This window comes from Cataglyphis hispanica, chromosome 3, assembly GCF_021464435.1.
Source record: "Cataglyphis hispanica isolate Lineage 1 chromosome 3, ULB_Chis1_1.0, whole genome shotgun sequence".
NCBI lineage: Eukaryota > Metazoa > Arthropoda > Insecta > Hymenoptera > Formicidae > Cataglyphis > Cataglyphis hispanica.
Window position 1 is genome coordinate 4,943,406 of NC_065956.1, and position 20,045 is coordinate 4,963,450.

General features: G+C 30.3%; 2 protein-coding genes across 3 annotated transcripts; one reads left to right on the top strand and one right to left on the bottom strand.

Annotated features, from left to right (window-relative positions):
• The first annotated feature begins 728 nt into the window (after positions 1 to 728).
• On the top strand, positions 729 to 7,994 carry LOC126859459 (protein LSM14 homolog A). 2 transcript variants are annotated; one of them, XM_050610770.1, is made up of 7 exons: positions 729 to 971; positions 2,449 to 2,603; positions 2,727 to 3,027; positions 3,817 to 4,015; positions 4,334 to 4,624; positions 4,874 to 5,050; positions 5,353 to 7,994. In XM_050610770.1, the coding sequence occupies exons 1-7, from the start codon at positions 851 to 853 to the stop codon at positions 5,636 to 5,638; spliced, it is 1,530 nt and encodes a 509-aa protein (XP_050466727.1). In that variant the 5' UTR covers positions 729 to 850; the 3' UTR covers positions 5,639 to 7,994. The 2 variants fall into 2 exon arrangements, with proteins under 2 accessions (XP_050466727.1, XP_050466728.1); XM_050610771.1 differs by having other exon boundaries at positions 732 to 971; positions 2,727 to 2,922.
• A 192-nt stretch (positions 7,995 to 8,186) lies between these two features.
• On the bottom strand, positions 8,187 to 18,979 carry LOC126859410 (uncharacterized). Its single transcript, XM_050610690.1, has 12 exons — positions 18,668 to 18,979; positions 17,712 to 17,838; positions 17,362 to 17,468; positions 16,855 to 17,028; positions 16,377 to 16,510; positions 16,152 to 16,303; positions 11,249 to 11,412; positions 10,764 to 10,890; positions 10,542 to 10,648; positions 10,061 to 10,234; positions 9,732 to 9,886; positions 8,187 to 9,412 (listed from the first exon to the last, which is right to left on the bottom strand). The coding sequence occupies exons 1-12, from the start codon at positions 18,758 to 18,760 to the stop codon at positions 9,181 to 9,183; spliced, it is 1,746 nt and encodes a 581-aa protein (XP_050466647.1). The 5' UTR covers positions 18,761 to 18,979; the 3' UTR covers positions 8,187 to 9,180.
• Positions 18,980 to 20,045: the final 1,066 nt, after the last annotated feature.

Sequence of the window (20,045 nt, forward strand, 5' to 3'; positions counted from 1 at the left end):
TAAATAAAAAATAAATATTTATAATATTTTATAAATATTTCTCAATATTTTTATGATATTTATGATAAATCTTTATGCTCTGTCAAATCTAAAATCATAAAAATATTTATAAAATATTTTGATAAATATTTATAAAAATATCTATAAAATATTTAAATAATTATTATAAATATTTTGTACATATTTTATAAATATTGTGTACTATTTGAGTAAGAAGGATGAAATCTGGAACTTTCTAGTAAGAGAACGGGAGTAGACACACTATCACGCAATTGGCTATCGCAATCCTGAAAATTTTTCTATTTAATAACCAATCATGTAACATTATGTTTCTTGTTGGAAAGTTTCCATCGTCAGTTTTCTCCAATAAACGTAAAAATCGTTTTCGCATTATTTCCTACATTAAAATCTAACTTTAATCGAAATTATATCAATTTCAAAATTATTTACGTGTGATGAAATTTACATGTGATGAAATTTATTAATATATAATTTAATTATATACCAAAATTATCGTCACTGATACATTTCCATACTTAAGACTATGTTCGATTAAAAATTGCAAGCCTAGAAACTTTTGATCAACCAATTGGAGCAAAGATTTCTTCGTTCTGATTGGTCCCGATTGATATTCGCATAAAATCGCAACGTTTTCGCCGTTTAAAGATTCTCCTAAGAGTTAGCGGCCGGCTTGGAGTAGGAGAGACCACGTCGCGCATGCGCCGCGTGCTGTTGGCGCTCTTCGGACAGTCCGCCGTCGATCCTTGCTGTCAGCTGGGAGTTCTCGTCAGATGGTGTCGTGAATCCCGTTAAATCACATCGATCAGTGCGCGACGGAGACAGAATCAAGATGAGCGGTGGTATGCCAGAGCTGGGCTCGAAGATCAGCTTGATCTCGAAAGCAGATATTCGCTATGAGGGCCGACTGTTCACTGTCGATCCGCAGGAGTGCACGATTGCCCTGGCTAACGGTGAGTAGCATCGACAAGAATCCAAGATGGAGTCCCGGCCGCGCCGCATCCACCATGTATGATCTCCGCCGCCAACGCCACCGAGAAATTAATATCCTCGATTCGTATAAGAGCCTCGTAAGAGTCTCGCGAACGATATAATTTAACCGATTTCAATTATAGGTGATATATCGTGGAATTAACTTTCGTGCGATTTGTCTCATGTTTTCGCGGATAAACATAGAGGTCATCTTCTCGTGACTCCCGCCTCTGAACTCTGCGAGATCGCGAGCCGGTTTCAATATTTGCCGAAGAGAACTTTTGTCAAAACCGCTCTAAAGCAGTTGGTTAACAATGACAATACTCATTCGTCTCGCGCTCTCGACATTTATGATTTCTTTGTCGCGCGTCATATCATTGACTTTTGCGAATAAAACGGCTCGCAAGCGTTGCCGGTGCTCTGCGATTTATCCGACAGACATATGCCACAAAACAATCGGGGTCACGGTGACCCGGTCCCTTCGCGTAACGAACGTTTCTCGGAGGACACGCTGATTCGAATCTCGAAAGTTTCCATCGTAATGCAGCCATCGTAAATAGCCTTTTCGCTAAATCTATCATACGGCCTCGTAAGCGTCGCGTGATTTAATCTGCACACTTGGCGTAAACTTCACAAGCATCGAATAATCGTTGAGATGATTATTAAAGATCATTCAGTTTACAATATATATATATATATATATAACGGTTATAATTAACTCAGCAATCATCTTAAATCTGTTGCAATTTTTATATCGCGATGATTAGTATTAAATTATTCGATATATTTTAATTATCTATTTATCTTACTATTATCTAACTTACTATCTAGTAGATAGTAAGTTTGGCAAATTAAAAAATTTATGCAAACTCTGAATACAATTTTTTGCTTTAATATTATTTTTAAAGACTGATTTATTAGTATGTTATTGAACATGATATAAATTTGAATTTGGTATGTGTAACGCTTATATGGAATGTTTGTTTCTTTCTTCAGAATGTTTATATGCCCTTGGTCCCCTTGTCCCATTAAATCCAACATGTACATGACACATGACTTTGGAGTATCTCAAATCTAAGAAACAAATATTATTCTTGGAAATCTACTACATTGAATTATATGTATATATATTGATCTCTGTATGTTATATAAAGAACATAAAATTTTTTTCTTTTGTCGACGCTACTTAATGTTAAATTAAACAAAGATTTTGTATAATAAATTTATAGCAATAATGTTAATATGGTATAATTTTTAGGTATTAGATACATTCTATTATTTTAAATTTGTTTAAAAATATTATGTTTTAAAAGCTCTATTTTAATTATTTTAAAATAATTTAGAGATATATCTCTATATAATATATGACCTATTCAGTATTAATCTAAAACAAAAAATTGTAGCAATGTTTTTCCAATTGCAAAAAGAACTTTAAATAAATTATTAATTGCTTTTTAGTGCGCTCCTTTGGTACTGAGGACCGAGAAACTCAACTTCCTGTGGCACCACAAAATCAAGTGTATGAATATATCTTGTTTCGTGGATCTGACATCAAAGACATCAGAGTTGTCAATAATGTTAGTTCTATTCCCAATGATCCAGCTATCGTGCAGGTAATTGTTTTATCAAATTTTCATATTTTTTACTTAGAAATATTCTTAAATTTGACAAACACAACATCTAAAAGAAAGTAAAATTAATTATGTTACACATATTGATGTATTTTTTGTTTGTAGATGACAGTGCAGCCATCTATGGGTCAGCAATCATATCAACCACAGCCCAGTTATGGCCATCCGATGATGGGCCAGATGGGCCCAATGGGTGGCCAATATGGAGCTCCCTATGGCATGGGTATGGGAGCCATGGGCCCGGTAATGGGAATGCAGACTGCAGCTAGAGATCCTCGCGGAACAATTAATAAACAGCAAAGTGAGTTGAGCTTGGGCTCCGCTGAACCCAATGCCATCTCTATCCCAAACTCACTGCCAACGGCCAATATCGACCCATTACCAAAAGATCAATCTCTGGAAGATGGTAAACTGTTTTTGCTATGAAATATCCCTTGCCTTGCTGGTATGCTTGCTGCTCCTGCTTTGGTAATGCTTGTAAAGCTTTTTTCTATTGAGCTTTATTAAAAACTGTTGTTTTATTAAAAAATTTCCATATAAAATATATGGAAATATATATGATATATTTTTAACAGCATCTTTTTATACTTATGATTAACTTCATAACAACGAAAACTATCTATTCTATTAACAAGAGCTATTCTAGTATTCTGCAAGCTTATACTTTTTGCACTCTATTTTTTATATATGCATTTTACAATGTTAATTGAGTAAATATTGCTTTATATTTTTATGCATGATAAGATTTCTGTATCTTAATATTTCGATAAATTAAAAAAAATATTTTTCACAATGCCTATTCAAAGCGTGCATATTGTAATTCAACTTTTACATTTGATCATTTTTAAAATTAATGCATGAAATTTTTTGCATAAGCATTTTTCAATTTTATTCCGTTTGTGCTTATATCATAACCAAGAACAAAATAGCAAGAACAGTAACAATGAACAATAATAATTGTTAAAAAATCCTCGAGAGATTTCTTTTATCTATCATATACTTGAAAGTAGTTTTGTAGATATATATATATATATATCCTTTTATTTAAAATTGGGAATGAAGGGTTTGTCTTTATTTTCTTATACTAAAGTTTTATATTGAATTAGGAATGCTTAGATCTTTGAGATTTGCTATGATTGCTCTTTTATGTTAGTAAAAATATACATTATTTGATGCATTTATTTTAAAATGACAGGTGTATTGGATCTCATCAGTGGTGGTTCTCGTTCTACCACTCCTACATCATCCTTACTGACAAGGAAAAGCCCAACTATGGATCAAGGTATTCAGGTAGGACATGAACAGCAATCGCAGCAGCAGAATAGTAACATTGGAAAATTGAATGATAAGTCGAACATCAGGACTGTCCAACCGCCTCGTCGAGATCATGATAGGTACTTTGTAATTTTTACTAAGAATTAATTCTTTTTGTGCTTATATAGTGAAAATAACGATAAAAGATTACTTTTAGTAAGAGTTTTGTTTGTTCAGAATTGATATTAGAATTATGATCGCATGTACAACTTTTTATATTTTATCTTTACTTATCATTTAGTGCTGAATTTTCTAATTATTTTCTAATTTTCTAATTATAAATTAAAGAACGATTTTATATACATATACATTTATTATTATTATTATTAATATTATATATTTGATAAACAAATCTAAAACTTTACAGAATTTTTATAGAAAATTTTTTATATGTGTAGTCACGGAGGTGCTAAGACCAATATGGGCATGTCTCAATATAACGATGCAAAGAGAGACATGATGAAACAAGATCATAACCAAGGTCATGGTCAAGGCGGTCGGGGTAATCGCGGTCATCCCCAAGGTGGTTGGATGAATCGCGGCAACATGAGAGGTAGAGGAGGAGGTAGAGGACGCGGTAATTTCCGTACGATTCAAGCAGGCAACGCTGGTGCCAAGCCTAAGAATACACTCAAATTTGACAATGACTATGATTTTGAACAAGCCAACACTGAGTTCGAAGAGTTGAGGTAAGACTAAAAATGTTTATTGAGTATTGATTTCGCATGGTTACGTGCCGGATTCATTTCAAGTAATCATTGAAATGACCAATGTGGATATCATGCAAAAGTAAATGAATGCGAATTTAAAGCAATCGTATGTAATATATGAGTTGCTTACGCTTCGCATTAACAATATATTATAAAATTATTTTCAATGATATAATAAAATATATTATTTGATATAATAAAATATATTGTTTTTTATATATATTTCAGATCGCAATTGGCAAAGACGAAGATTGATGGCGCTGATAATGAGAAAAAAGACGACAGTGGGAATGAAACAGGCGCGGGTGAAGGTGAACCTGAAGAAGAACCAGAGATTGTTCACTATGATAAATCGAAGTCATTCTTTGATAATATTAGCTGTGAAGCTGTCGAAAGGAGTAAAGGGTATGCCTTAAGAATTTCCTTTAAGAATATCCAGTGGATATATAATTATTGTACAATTGAAAACAAATTAATTCAACAGCATATTAACACACGCGTATACTAGTTTAAAAATTTTTTAAAATAGATTATAAAAAATTTGTTAAGAATATTTGAATTCATATATCACAAGTTTATTTTAATCCAAACAAATTTAATTTTCTTAACTTCAAAATTAATTCTTTTATAAAACGAAATGACATTAAATTCTTTAATTCCTCACCAGTAATTTTATGAGAAATAAAATTTTACATGAATTTTGTTAGGCGATTCCAACGTACGGATTGGAGAACGGAACGAAAGCTGAATTCGGAAACGTTTGGCGTAGCTTCCACGAGACGCGGAGGATTCCGCGGCCGTGGTTATTTCACTCGCGGAATGGGAAACATGTACAGAGGCAGCGGTGGTGGTAATCCTGGTTTCCGGGGTGGCTATCGAGGTAGCAGGGGCGGTAATCGAAAGCCTCCCAACCAACTACAGAGTAATACGGTGAGTCAAAATCGCGCGACCAACGAACAGTCTGCTTCTCAATCGCAGACGAACGTTATTTAAATATAAAGGAAGAATGTAATTTATCACCGGTACGGCGTAAAAGAGTATAAGTAATATGCCGCGAAATATGAGCGATGCGCTGCTATATATAAGTATTGAACTATAGATTAAGATTTTTACGATATGTGGTCTACCGTTACGGACTGATTTGGGTTAAAATTTGGCAATTGAATAACAAAAGATACACGCGGCCGGCGTAATTGTAGATTATATTGTATAAGAAAGCGTGCTTTTTTTTCTTGCAAGCGCCGAACCGGTGGTTACGTGTGGAGTTAAATGACAAGAATCGCACATATGGACGTTTCTAGCGCATATGACTCTTTGCATCGATATTTTGCGACGAGATCGAAGAAGGTACTTTTAGAGACAAATTTTCTTATCGCTTAGTCGACAATGATCACGATGAGTTGGCGTTAAGAAAAAAAAATACATTTTCGTCAGGGAAGTAAGTCAATTACAACTAGGATGTTGTTCCTTATCCTTCTTTTTTTATATTGATACTTATTTGTGGATTCAGATATGTAAGAGAATTTAAAAAAGAAAATTATATGGGAAGGGAAATAGTCATAAGTTTTATTTAATTAGAAGTATGTGTTTATTGATAAAATTCTTAACGAGATACTCTGAAGCCACACTTTAAACAAATTAGTTTGTAGCTAGGAAAAATTGTACAATTCGATCGTGATCATTCTTCAGTCCGGTTTTCTCAAGACTTGACTATAAATAATTATGGAATGGCTTTATGATGATGGTGACTTGATGATACTGGTCGTTATGGAATAGCTGGTTTGTATCCGTATATCGGAAGTGGATGGTAACAGACGTGCATAAAAGTACTTTCTCATCAAAGTATGTAAAAATCGATTGTATCTAATTGCATTTGTCGAGAATAGAAATACTGTGAAATATATAGTACAAGGCAAATTTGGCGAAAAAAAGATATCCTTTTATTTTGTTTTGTTTTTTCTTTTTTTTTTTGAGTATATGCAGACAAAATTCTTCAAGTGCTTAGCATGGAATTCATGTAAACATATAATTTTATTAAGATAGATGAGTATATAATAAGTGAGAAAATGAGAGAAAACCAGTTTATATAGAATTTTTGTATTATTAAATTGGAAGCTTGCGGTCTGTTTATTCTTACTTTGTAAGATCTGCGTCTAGAATTATGAAAGTTGTAAGCGTCAGTCGTATTGTTGTAAGTAGCTAAGTTCTAAATCATGTTACATTATTGTCATCGTGTTCTAAACTAAGGATTCATCGATTGCTCTCGAATATATTGAGTATTTTCATTAAATGGAACTCTAAATCTACATTATGTCATCAATGATAAATTATATTAAATTTATAATTTATAATGCCTATTAAAATCAATGTTTTTCGAAGATACACATTATTTATAATTATATCTTAAATCAATATTTTGCCAATTATATATGTACATCTTTTTTTTCTCTCTAATACTCTGATAATACACATACTTAGGAAAAAAGAGACTTATATTCAATATACATATATATGGAGGACAAACAATGTATTTAAATAATTATTTATGTTAAATAATAATCATACGTATATTCAAGTCAAATCATAATTTTTTAATTGATTTTTCTTTTTATATATTTATTCAAGCGTTCTAGTCTTGAAACAAAAACAATTTTCGGTATACATAAACAATGAACTGGGTTTGTATACGTTAACTGTAAAACTAATCATGGCAAAGATTTCCAAAGTGTTAAATGCATAAAGATAATTTTTGTCATTATAATTCGATTGTAGTTGACTATTCACGCTTTCGAAGAATCCTTTTTGATACACGACAATGCGCGTAGAATTGTGTTAAATGGCGATACGAATAAGACTAAAAGCATGATAATGTCCTTAAAAATATAAGACGTGGAAGAAACAGAATAAGAATATTATTTGCGACTATTATTTTTCTATGGCTCGTATGGAGTCCAACTCATACAGATATTATATAAATACATACATAACATACACACACATACACACATAACTTGAAATTTATATAACTGATAAGCAAATCTCCAATAAGCTATCAGAGGAAACGCAGAGTAAAATAAAACGAATCATAGGAAATATAAAACGAAATACGCAAATAGAAAATACAGTGGTGAGAAAATTTAACTTTTAAGTTTCATGCCTCGTGCATATGAAAGAAATAAAATATAATATACGCGAGAATGAATTTTTGTTTTGTACAGCGGATATATTGTGATTCCCGATACTGAATAATATTGAAATGATGAAATAACACGTCGTCGTGTCATTTCCAATTTCCTACGCACTTTTCCATAATACTCGAGTGTAAAATAAACATTTTCTTGTTTCTTCACGAAGTTGTAATGTCGAGAAAATATTAGTGTGAAATATTCATACAGATCCTTCTTTTATGCTTCCTCTTTAATGAATGCAAACGTGAAAGTTTTATGAATTTAAATGCCGGATTACAGGAATTTAAATGAGTGATTTGGGATGCAAAAGATAACTGTTGTGCGGTTTCCAAAAAAAGAGATGTGCTTGGATGTAAATAGAATTATATAACGTCTTTAATATATAGGATCTTAACGTATGTTAAATACGAGGCTATCGTGTGCTTGATGCTACTGAAATGCGCTGCGTATTATACACGATGTGATTAGAATGTGCGTAAAAAATTGCGTCTTCCACGCGCTACATCCATGTTTTTTTAAATGCTTGATAAGCGAATACTAACTAGAGTGATTTATTATCGTCCTTTCGCAGATTAACAGGTCGCGTTAGTTTATCGCGACTTGAACATACCGGGAGCAATTATAGCCTTTCTATTTCTGTCCATATGGGCCTATGTTTTGTTTTTAAATGGCGCGTTTAAATCGCTCGAAAGTGATTGTCGTATACTGTGCTAATGTGCATATGGAAACTATCAAACTTTTAATAGCAACGTAACCGAAATTCCCATATCATTCTCTCTATTTATAATAAATTTTGGAATTTACAGCCTAAAGAATTAAGGAATTAAGTATAAAAGTGCTAATATAAACTTATAAAATTTGCAAGAGACTTTAAGTTCTCATTTCTATATATCGATGTCATTTTTTAAATCATTTATTATAAATTTTTTTATTACAAAAATATCTACATACAATCGGAAGTTTTGATTAAAAATAAAAAAATTAATTCAGATATGTATGCAATATGTTAGAAAATTATAAAAACATGGACCAGCGCACCAGTTTAGCCAGATGACAGAAAATGCGCATAAAACTTTTTAATATAAAAAATAATCTACGGAGGATACGTGATATCGTTATAAGAATATAACAGATTTTTTTTGCGAAATTGGCGATTTTTCGCTTTAAAACTACATTTCGTCCTTTTTGCATTTCCGATTATATTTATACATAAAATGTCTTCATGCAAAATCTCTCCGTTTGACAACGCGTATGCCACGTAGACTTTGCGCGAAAAGATTTTCGATTTTCGGAGTAGTGCGAGAGAGATCACAGTTGAACCCTTGTTGTTTAATTATCAGCGTGCGTTCAGGCGCAGCTCATCAGGCCTGTTCTACTGTTGTCGCAGACTTCCCTTATCGCACGACCTTTCACGACCTTAATGTCGACGTATGAAAAGTTGTTCTTGTAGTAACGGCGTAGTGTTTGCGGATTCGGCACGTAAATCTCGTAAGGCGCTCTGCCGTTCTCGATGACCCAAATACTGCCGGATTCGCCGATCCTCAATATCGTCATTAGACCCTGCGCGACTACATAAGGTCTGTAAAAATAATACGATTAAATAACAAAACATGAAGAAATTTATCTCCCGAGTTAGTGATTACACGTAACCACCGAAGAAGAAAAATGTAACAGGGTCGGATTTACAAGCTAAACGCGATTTAAACTGCATATTTAACAGCTACAACTTTACGTTATGCGAGAAAACTCAGGTTTCTGTAATCGCAGGAGCTTAGAAAAAAATATTTGTAAATTATTTATTTGCGATTAAAATAATTACGTAGCGAATACAAATCCGACATTCTTATCTGGCTGATTCATCTGTTATGTTAAATGTAAAGACAATAGCAATGACTTACGTCTGTATCGAGAATTGTTCAAGATTTTTGACGAAATCCGCCTTCATGACTCTGGAGAGCAGTTTGTTGGGGCTATCTACCGTAAGGGCGGTTTCCGTCAATCCTGGACACAAAGTTATCACAGTAACACCGGTCTTCTCATAGCGATAAGGATCCTGTCAAGAAGAATGATATTGACTTTGATATTTCTTATAATTTAAAAGAATAACACTAACACACGGTAGCATAAATTTGTTAGAGAGGGATTTTATACAATTAGCCATTTACATAATACTTACTTAAATAATCGTAATATATAACTATGTTTATTTCTTTATATATATAATTACCGAAAGAGATTCCGATAAACCAATGACGGCGTGTTTCGTGGCAGTATAAACCGGAAGCTGAGCTGTGTTTCGAATATCCGTGTGTTGGCTCACATTCACCAAGACACCACCGTGACCGCCCGTATCTCTACCCATGTATTTCATAGCTAACATCGCAGTGTTAATCATGCCACCCTATAATGAGATCGACACATTATATTAGGGTTTAAAGACTTCTTCTATTTTTATTATTACTCTTATTAATAAGAGTTTACTTTATAGTTTTTTTATATTTGCTTATGCGCAATGTGCTTATAAATTCATTTCACAGCAACAATCTTGAAGAGCTAATTGAAATATGTAAAAATATAAGATATTCAAGGTCTTAGAAAAATATTGTGTAAGAACACACAGGGTAAGGAAATGATAAAATTAAAAAATTATCATTAATGACATTAATAAATTACTAATAAATCAATAGATTGTTATTAATGATACTCACGATATTCACCGCGATTTCCTTTTCCCATCGTCGCTCGTCCAAAACTCCGGCATTGTTTATCACAATGTCAATGCTTCCCAACAACGAAGATGCTTCTTCGAAAGCGTCTACAAATTGATATGGCAAACCAAAAATAAGATAATGATACTCGATGGGAGGTTCAGCGATTATAATGTTGAATAAACATCTGAACGTGATTTCAGAATATTGCTTCATACTTACCAGACATTTGCTTGTGATTAGATACGTCGGCGTGTATAAAGTGCACCTTCTTTTCGCCGCAAGATTTTTCGATACCGAGTGCGATCCGTTTGCCGGCTTCAATATCGATGTCCAATATAATTACTTTCTGCAACAAATACGAGTAAAAAATTATAACAACGTCGATGATATCGATACTTTATAATGTGAAAGAGAAAAAAAAATCTTTAAAAAAAAAAAAAGAAATATATCTTATATTTAGCATTATTTCAAATAAAAGATTTTTATTGTATAATTTATAAAGAATAATATTAATTGTTCTAATTCATAAATAGGTACATATTTATAACGGAGAGTTTAAATCTTATTTAAATAAAACATATATATTATCTATAAATTTTTTTATAAATTTATATATGAAGCTATCTTTGTATGTATTTTTATAGGTACAGTTTTGTTTAATTTTTATACCGTAATTTAGTTATTATTTTAATCGTTAAGCTTACATTTGCTCCGTGTTTTAAAAAATGATTGAGGAAAGCGTGACCCAATCCTGCTGCGCCTCCAGTTATTAAAATATTTTTCCCTGAAACGATACAATTGATTGCTTCTATTTCTTTCGCCCTTTCAGATGCTGATGAACGTCGGCGGAATGATATCGGACTTGGATCTGTAATATAAAATTTGCTCAATAAATGAAGAAAATTTATTTTACATTGAAAAAATCAGTATATTATGATGATATTGATTTATGTTGTTTAAAATTATATTGCATTTATGTTTATTATTATTTATATAAAATTAAATGTAGAAATCACTAAAAAATGAGAAAATACAAAAGTCAATTTCATATTTTTTAACAATGATTTATTTATTATTTAATGTTTTTTGAATAATTATCCACCGATTTATATAACAGTCATGTCTTGATCATATATCGTGTGAAAAAAACAGAATAATTTTACCAATCTGAATTCTTACCGCAAGAATTAGTCAAATTTATATTATTTTTTTAAGATTTGGGAGAGATATTTAATAAATGAAATAACTTTTTATAAATGAAATGACTTTATTAATTTATAAATCTCATTAATTAAAGATTAGCAAAATATTTAACAAAATGTGTCTTTAGCAATGTCTTTTTAATTTTTCTGTAATTTTAAAAAGATAAACATCAGATTCTTTCATTAAAACTTTTTAATACTTAATAAACTTTCTTTGTACGCGCTAAAAATTTATAGTATTTTAACTCTCCAAAAGAACAATTTATTGAAAACTACATTGCATTTTTCAATAAATATCACATAATTTTTGTACGACTTTACAATACATCTCGATTATCTAGACAATTTCACAGAATTCAAGAAGTCATTTTTTAGATTGCACATTTTTTTCACATCGAGGCACTTTATTAAATCGCAAAATGAATACGGAATACGGCAGATGTTTTATAAAAAAATCAAGCCTACCCATTTTCTTTTCCGTAAACGAAACTGTTATAAATATTTTAAAGATAGGCACGGCCAATTTTCAGAGAGCTTAGTTTGAATTAAAGTTGAAGCGAGAGAAATCGACAGCTCGTGCTGATACGTTTTGACTGAACATCGAAACGGTCTTTCAAGTATTTATATACAGTAAGCAGCGATGTGGGATTCCACGATACCACGACTTTCATCGTGGCAGGGATGCACAGATGGACTTTGGATTAATGCATAGATCGAACGATTACGATCTCTCGAAAAAAAAGTTTTTTTATTTTCCTGTAAATAGTCTACATCCTCAATGATTTCAAAAACTTAAGAATCAACTGTTTCTTACTTTGTATTAGATCAAAATAGATATCAAAATATTAAATTCAGCAAATTTAATAATATAAAAAACAGCAATTTTAAGTAATAAACGATTTATTTTTTTAAATTGTTATTTTCGATACTTTTTACGATTTTTTAAATTATTAACATTAATCGATTCTACGCCTTTTCATTGTCTCTTGCTTATCTTCCCTTTCACTAACCAGATACATCACTCGTCTTCTCTTTTCGCGTTCTCAATAGCGCTTTCTCTAATTAACCCCTTCCGCGGAGGCTAATTAATCACGTCGCGTTGGCAGCCCGCTTTCCGATACTGGACATACCGGACATAAATCGAGAAACATCTTTTGAAGCAATTATATTTTTTCTTTTACTTGAAGATAATAACGATACAGTTACCGTATCGCGGCAGGTCGTGATCCAAGCAATGCGTCGCATTAGATGATTGCGTTCCCTACAATTATGCGTTTGCTTTTCACATTATATTTAATGTATTTTACTAAAATAAGAGAACATTAGTTTTGTAAAACATTTATAATCCATAAAATTTCTAATCACTAATTGATCTTCCTCAAACCGCTTAAATATTACATAATTTGTGTATATTCTTAACATTAGATGACATATTCTAGAAAAGATTATCACTAAAAAAAAACTTTACAAAAAATACGTCAAATACATAAAAAAATCTCAACTTTTATGCAATAAAAAGTTTAATATTTATGCCCAAAAAATAACTTTAAAAAAATTTTTTTCTTCGAAAATAATTTTCCCATAAAAAATAAAAAACTAAAAAAACTAATTTTTTCCTAAAAAATAACTCTAAAAAATAACAAAACTTTAACAGTAAGAAATAAAATCATAAAAAATAAAAAACAAAAAAATTTTCTCCTAAAATTTTTTAAATATTTATAAAGTAATATATAATGAAAAATGTCAACATGAAATATGCTAGAAATGCACGGTTAAATGTTTGAGCAGAATTTATTTAAAACGCATCCTAGCTAGTGCATTTTTTAGTTTTTTTTTTTTACGAAATATTTATTTTGCATATTTAATCTCACCTTGGTGAGCTGTTCCATTAATAAGAATTTACGACAGCTACGGGACATAGAATTGACTGGTGGATCATACATTATATTCACACCACGAGGTGCAATGAAAAGAATTATTTTCCTTTTTTGCATGAACAGATGAAATAGGTCTCATTGTTAGACAATGTGTGCTTTTATAATATTTTTAAATTAATTCTTGTTTGATGCATTAGTAATTCATTTCAACTGCATCTTTGGCATAATTGCAATTTCTTTTTTCTTCCTCCAAAGTCTAAACATACATAAATTACATTTTAAATAAAAAGTAGAAGAAAATGCGACTAAAGCATTTTATACGAACTATATTGCACTCATATATTTATATCATTTTTATAGATTAATAAAATAAGAGCTTATATGGCATATTTTATTAAAAAGTGAGAGTAATGGCTTATGACACTTGACGTAAACGGTTATTCATACTATTCATATGACGGCGACACATATAACTGTAAAGGTCAAATTTTAAAAGAATTATCGGTTCCGGGTATTTAATATGCGATGATCATGTGATAACGTTTGATCGACGAATCCGAACTGTGCTCGCATAATTGTATTGCTGCAGTGAACATAAGAAGAAAAAGTTATCGTAATAAAAAGTTATCGATCGCCTTATCGTCGGCAGTCAACTCTAATCAAATGTAGCTGACTTTCCGTGACCTTATCATTACATGGTAGTTTTTTTGCATTCTCGAGTTTGGGAAAACAAGTAACGCGAAAATTCAAAAAGATCGATGAAGTATTTATTTTAGGTGATTGCTGCGATAGAATTTTTATATTATTATATATTATATTTTTATTTATTTATATTGAATCTCTATATTAACATACAATATATACATTTACTAAAGCTATCGGATGTTTTCTCTTTACTTTTTCTAAAAATTTATTGAATATATACGTATGAGAGTTTAAGACTAGCAGAAGGGAGGCGAAAGAAGAAGCTGATGAAGCTGCGTTCCTGCAATATTTTCAAATTATCTGGGGCTTATCGTCAATCGTGGTATCGGCAAACTTTAGAAATAATGCACTCGGCGCAGTCGTGTGGCACAAAGCGCTGATAAAAGCTTGACGTGCGCACAGCTCGTGCTCGCTGCGTCTTATCAATAGAAAAAGTGCATTTAACGTCCGGTCGGCGTCGCGCCGACGATAAATTAGCGAAGGATTCGCTTCGAAGGAATCAGCTTCGTACAGATACCAGTAACCGGCACGAGTCGGTTCTGATCGAACTTTACTCCGAATCGGGACAAAAGTAATTTCTCTTTTATGATTCTTACTTATTTATCGTGTTACATTGCGCATGGTAAACGTGCGAGATCCTTTGTGTACGTTTATGCATTCATATAATCAATATACTTATCTGCATCAATTCGGAGATGGATCAGTTCATGGATATATTCATGCATGCCTACGTAAGATTACAGTTTACTTGGCAAGCAATTAATATATCTGGCCCAATGACTGTACTTTGTGGAATATTATTCATATGTTATCACTGTTACATTTTATTTTTCTTAAATTTTTTTTTTATGCGATGGTAGATTTAAATTTGCATGGCCTGAAGAAATATTTTACAATAATCCATTGCTTTCCTTATTATAGTAATATATTTATTTGTTGCCTCTTTCATGATTATAACATAAATATAAAGAGCAAAAGAAGAATATTACAGGATGAGCCCAAACGTTTCGGTCAGACTTGAGATTTTATAGGAAATATAATTTTGAATTAAAAGTTTTCTATAAAGTTATTCTATAAATTTCTTAAAAAGTTAGCGCACAAAAACCTCTGAAATCATGATTATTTTATACATTTTTACAAATATCAGGGAAAATATGCATTTTTTAATAAAAAATACTGAAACAAAAGTTATAGAAAATTAAATTATCTTTTAAATAAAATTAAAATAATTGTAGTGCGTTTTATAGGTTTTTAGGAGATAACTAGTTTGAAATGTACAAAAAAGTGAAATTTTTTGTTCAAAAAATTAAATTTCTTATAAAATCTCAAAGTCTGCCCGGAACATTTAAGCCCACCCTATAAACTTTTAGATGCACATATGCGCGCGTATATATAAAATTTTATATATAATTTATATATTATAAATTTGGTGAGTTGTAAATGCTATATATATATATATATATATATATATATATATATATATATATGCATTTACAACTCACCAAATTAATATGAATTATTATTCTCACAAAACATTATACTTTATCTATGTCTAGAGTTTTTAAAAAGCGAGAAAAGTAAAAATATATAACAATAAAAATGTCATGTGAATAAGATAGAAAAATATAGGCCAAACTTATATATTTTGTTATATATATTAAGCATTTGTTACACATTGTATATTTCACATTATATTGTAATTTAAATTAATCAATAATAGATTTATCAAATAAGATCTTTTATAAAAACAAAAACTATAATATATTGATTATTTGTCATACGACTGACATGTGGAATATTTAATTTCCGATCAACTTTGTATTAATTATCCTTCATATCGATTTCGGTTTTTTTCTGCGGCAAAGTGTCGGGAAGCTGCACCTCGTAAACTGGCTTTCCATCCTCGTTAATCCACACGCTACCGTTTTGCGCGCAACGAATTACATATATTAATCCATGAGCGACGCTCTCCACTCTATTGACAGATTTTATTTTTACATTTTATACAAATTTCGAGAACTCATCAAAAAAATATGGATTAATCTTACCTCTGCGGTCGATACTTCTGTAAAATGTCAGCGCTAGAAATATCTTGCGGTAGATCTTCCAAGACTGGTGTACCGGTCATACCAGGACACAGAACGATTACTTTTACATTGGTTCTGTTATAATGATAAGGTTGCTGTAAGTCGAAAATATTAGATTAAAATGACTCATTAGACGAGAATCACTTTTTTTCTGTAGCGTTTTTTAAAATACTCTCTAGAAATCATATTATCGTCAAAATTTTAATTTGAAAAAAATATCTCTTGCTAATAGAACAGTAAAAAAAAAAACAGAAAATAATTCTCACTCATTTATATTATTAAAACATCATACACACATGCATCTTAATTTAGCAAAAAAATTTATTTTTGTATATTTAAAAAATTTCATATATTTTTCTTTCTCTATTAATTTCTTATTTAAAAATTTTTTTTTGTTATACTAGAGTTTTGCTATATATTTTGACATGTAAATACTTACTGCAAAAGACCGGCTGAAACTAACTACGGCGTGTTTCGTAGCAGAATATACCGGAAGATGTGATACTGCTCTTAATCCGGCAATGGACGAAATATTTACGATGACACCGCCTTTGCCTTCAAAGTCCTTCCGCATTTGTTGAATTCCCAAAAGAGTCCCACGAATTACTGTTGTCTGTAATATTATAAGAGATTAATATTTTAAAAAATTTTATTTTACTTAAAATTACTTTATGACGCGATTTTACTTAAAATTAAAACACAATTAGTTACATTTAAGTTTTGCATTGATAAATTTTTCTTTTAATTATATATAATGTAACTGTGTAAGCACTTGCTTACGTGTAATTATATGTTCACAATAGCGTTATACAATTACATTTAGAAAAGATTATCTTAGCAGAAAATATTTTGTGAGCTTTTATATCGATCTGAAGTCAATTTTTTTTTTTTTAAACTCAATGTAGTAAATGCAAAATTAACAGAAAATATTAAAAATAAAACTTACCACATTAATATCGATAGCTTTAGAAAAATTAATTTCGTTTATCACGTCAACATTATTTATTAAAATGTCTAATCCACCGAGAATGTTAATTGCCTCTTTAAACGTGGCTGCAATATTAAGTAAACAAGTTTCAATTTTAAACAGATAAATACCAAACACGCAAAAGTTATAAGCATAAATAAATTTCATTCTTACAGATTATTTATATGTAAGTAACTAATTTGTGTATTAATAAAATATACAGTAAGTGGTAATTTGGAAATATTAAAGTATGCTAAATATGGAAAATTATCCAGCATATATTCTTTATGATAAATATATTATTTTTGTTGATATATATATGTACTTACCATCAAATTGGGAATTATTCGTCATATCGCAATGCAAAAATATAGCACGTTTGCGGCCAAACTCATTATTCAAATTCTCTACAGTTTGTTCTCCGAGAGATTGCTGAATATCGATTAAAGCTATAATCTATAAATAATAATGATCTAAAAAATATTAATCTAAAAATATTTACGTTTCTATTGTATAAAGTGATGTACAGCCACTTCTAATGAATATTTCAGAATTATTATATGCTGCATAATTTACATTTTACTGATTGGAGGAAATTTTATTTTTTGTTTATTAAGGGCAAACTTTATCTTATAAATGCGAATAACATTACCTGTATTGTTGATAAACATTTTTGTTTATTTTTATTTAAATTATGTATATAAATATTACAACAATGAAGCTTTTCATATTTCGTATTTTTCTGCGATTTTCTGTGTGTAATATTTATTTTAAAACTATTAATTAATAATAATAAACACCATTTATTAGGTAATTTTAATTTTATGTGTGTGTGTAATTGTTTGCATTTAAATATGATCTTTCTTTTCTATCTCTCTTTTTATTAATTTATACATTGCACTAAATAAAAGATATAAAATGAAGTAGATAATACTTATCGAACATAAACAAAATTTATATTTTCCTACATTTAACCAAAGATAGAAACATAATTTATCAATAAATTGATAATATAATATCAAATATTATATAGGCTGAAAAATTACATTAGCGTTTAACCACACTTTATTAATCTTTTTAAAAACTGATGACTTTTATTGATACAAAAAAAACAAAAAAAAAAAAACAAGATAAAAACATGCAGACGTAAGAATATTTTTGAAAATAAAGAGAACGTATAATGATGTGTGAAAGGAGTTATTAAATAATATTGAATTATATATTAATGCACGGATACATTAATATCATATGTGTATAATCTCATAATCATTAAATAATAACGTACCAAGGCGCCATTCCGCAGCAGTTCCCTGCTAAATGCCAGACCCAAATCATTTGCCGCTCCAGTTACTATAACTCGTTTATCTTTAATCTGCATTTTTCCTTCAATTTTATCAACTACTGGATTTTTCCTGAATTTACCTTTCACTTATAAAATAACTCGCATCAACTTTTGTTTGAGATTTTTATGTCGAACGAATTTTATGTGAAACAATTAATCGCACGTAATCGACAAACAGATATGTTTCTTTGGATGCTGTGACACGCACACCACCAGCTGCGGATCTTCGACCGGTCTGAGAACCTCCTTGAACTGATATAGAAGAATCCACTGTTTTTGTTTGACAATCTTTGACCTCGCGATCTGTGCATGACGTTTGATTTGTCAGGGTCTCTTCTCGCGTGAGATTCGCGATTAACCGCGGAGGCAACGTTGTATTAAGCGTCATCTCTCGTTTGTCTAATTAAGATTTTGCTATTATATATATTCACATTTTTGAGAAAAGATTTTTTTAAGATTTTTCAGAAAACCAATAAAGTAACTGTGTAAATTAAATCTTAGATTCGTGTACATTTTTATGAAAAATAAAAGAAAGTCGACAATAAAATTGAACAACTAATATTTTAGGTAAGATTCAGCACACATTTTTAATGTTTAATCCTTAAGATCACTGTAGTATGTTCTTTGTGAAAATAAGCAAATATTCGATTTGACTCTACTTTTTTTTTCAAAACTATTTCTTCCAAAAAACTTAAAATCGATCTTTTATTTGAAGCGCTTTGTGTAATAGTGGAGTATTTGGTGCATAAGTAATGATAAACATAATGATGATAAAATCGATGATAACTTGAATGCTTTTATCATAACGGGAATGACTGGTTATATGAAACCGAGAAAACAAAGTGTGTCGAAAATCAACTGTAGATTGAGATGTTGGAATGTATCTAATAACGAAGAAAAAAAAGACGTTATTGCTTTAGTAAATTTAAAAATATTAAAATTATATATTAACAGAATACTAATAATATATAAAAAGACGGAAAATTGTATATGTTTTTTTTTAACTAGAATCTTCTTTATAACTAAAATTAAAATAAAACAATAAATGCTCTTCTTTATAACTCTTGGAAAGAAAACACAAGCTTAATTATGCAAATAGATAATTACAAGAATAATATAGCATTAATATATTGTGCCAAACACATATGATGTAATTATGGTATCTTTACGTTTTATATTTGCAAATGCAAGAATCGATAAAAGTGCAGTGCTTGCTATTATCCAGATGAAGTTACTTAGATAAACATTTAGATGAAGCAATTGCATTACGTCATTTTTATCTACATAATAGTAGAATGTATTATCTACATCTTTATATTAG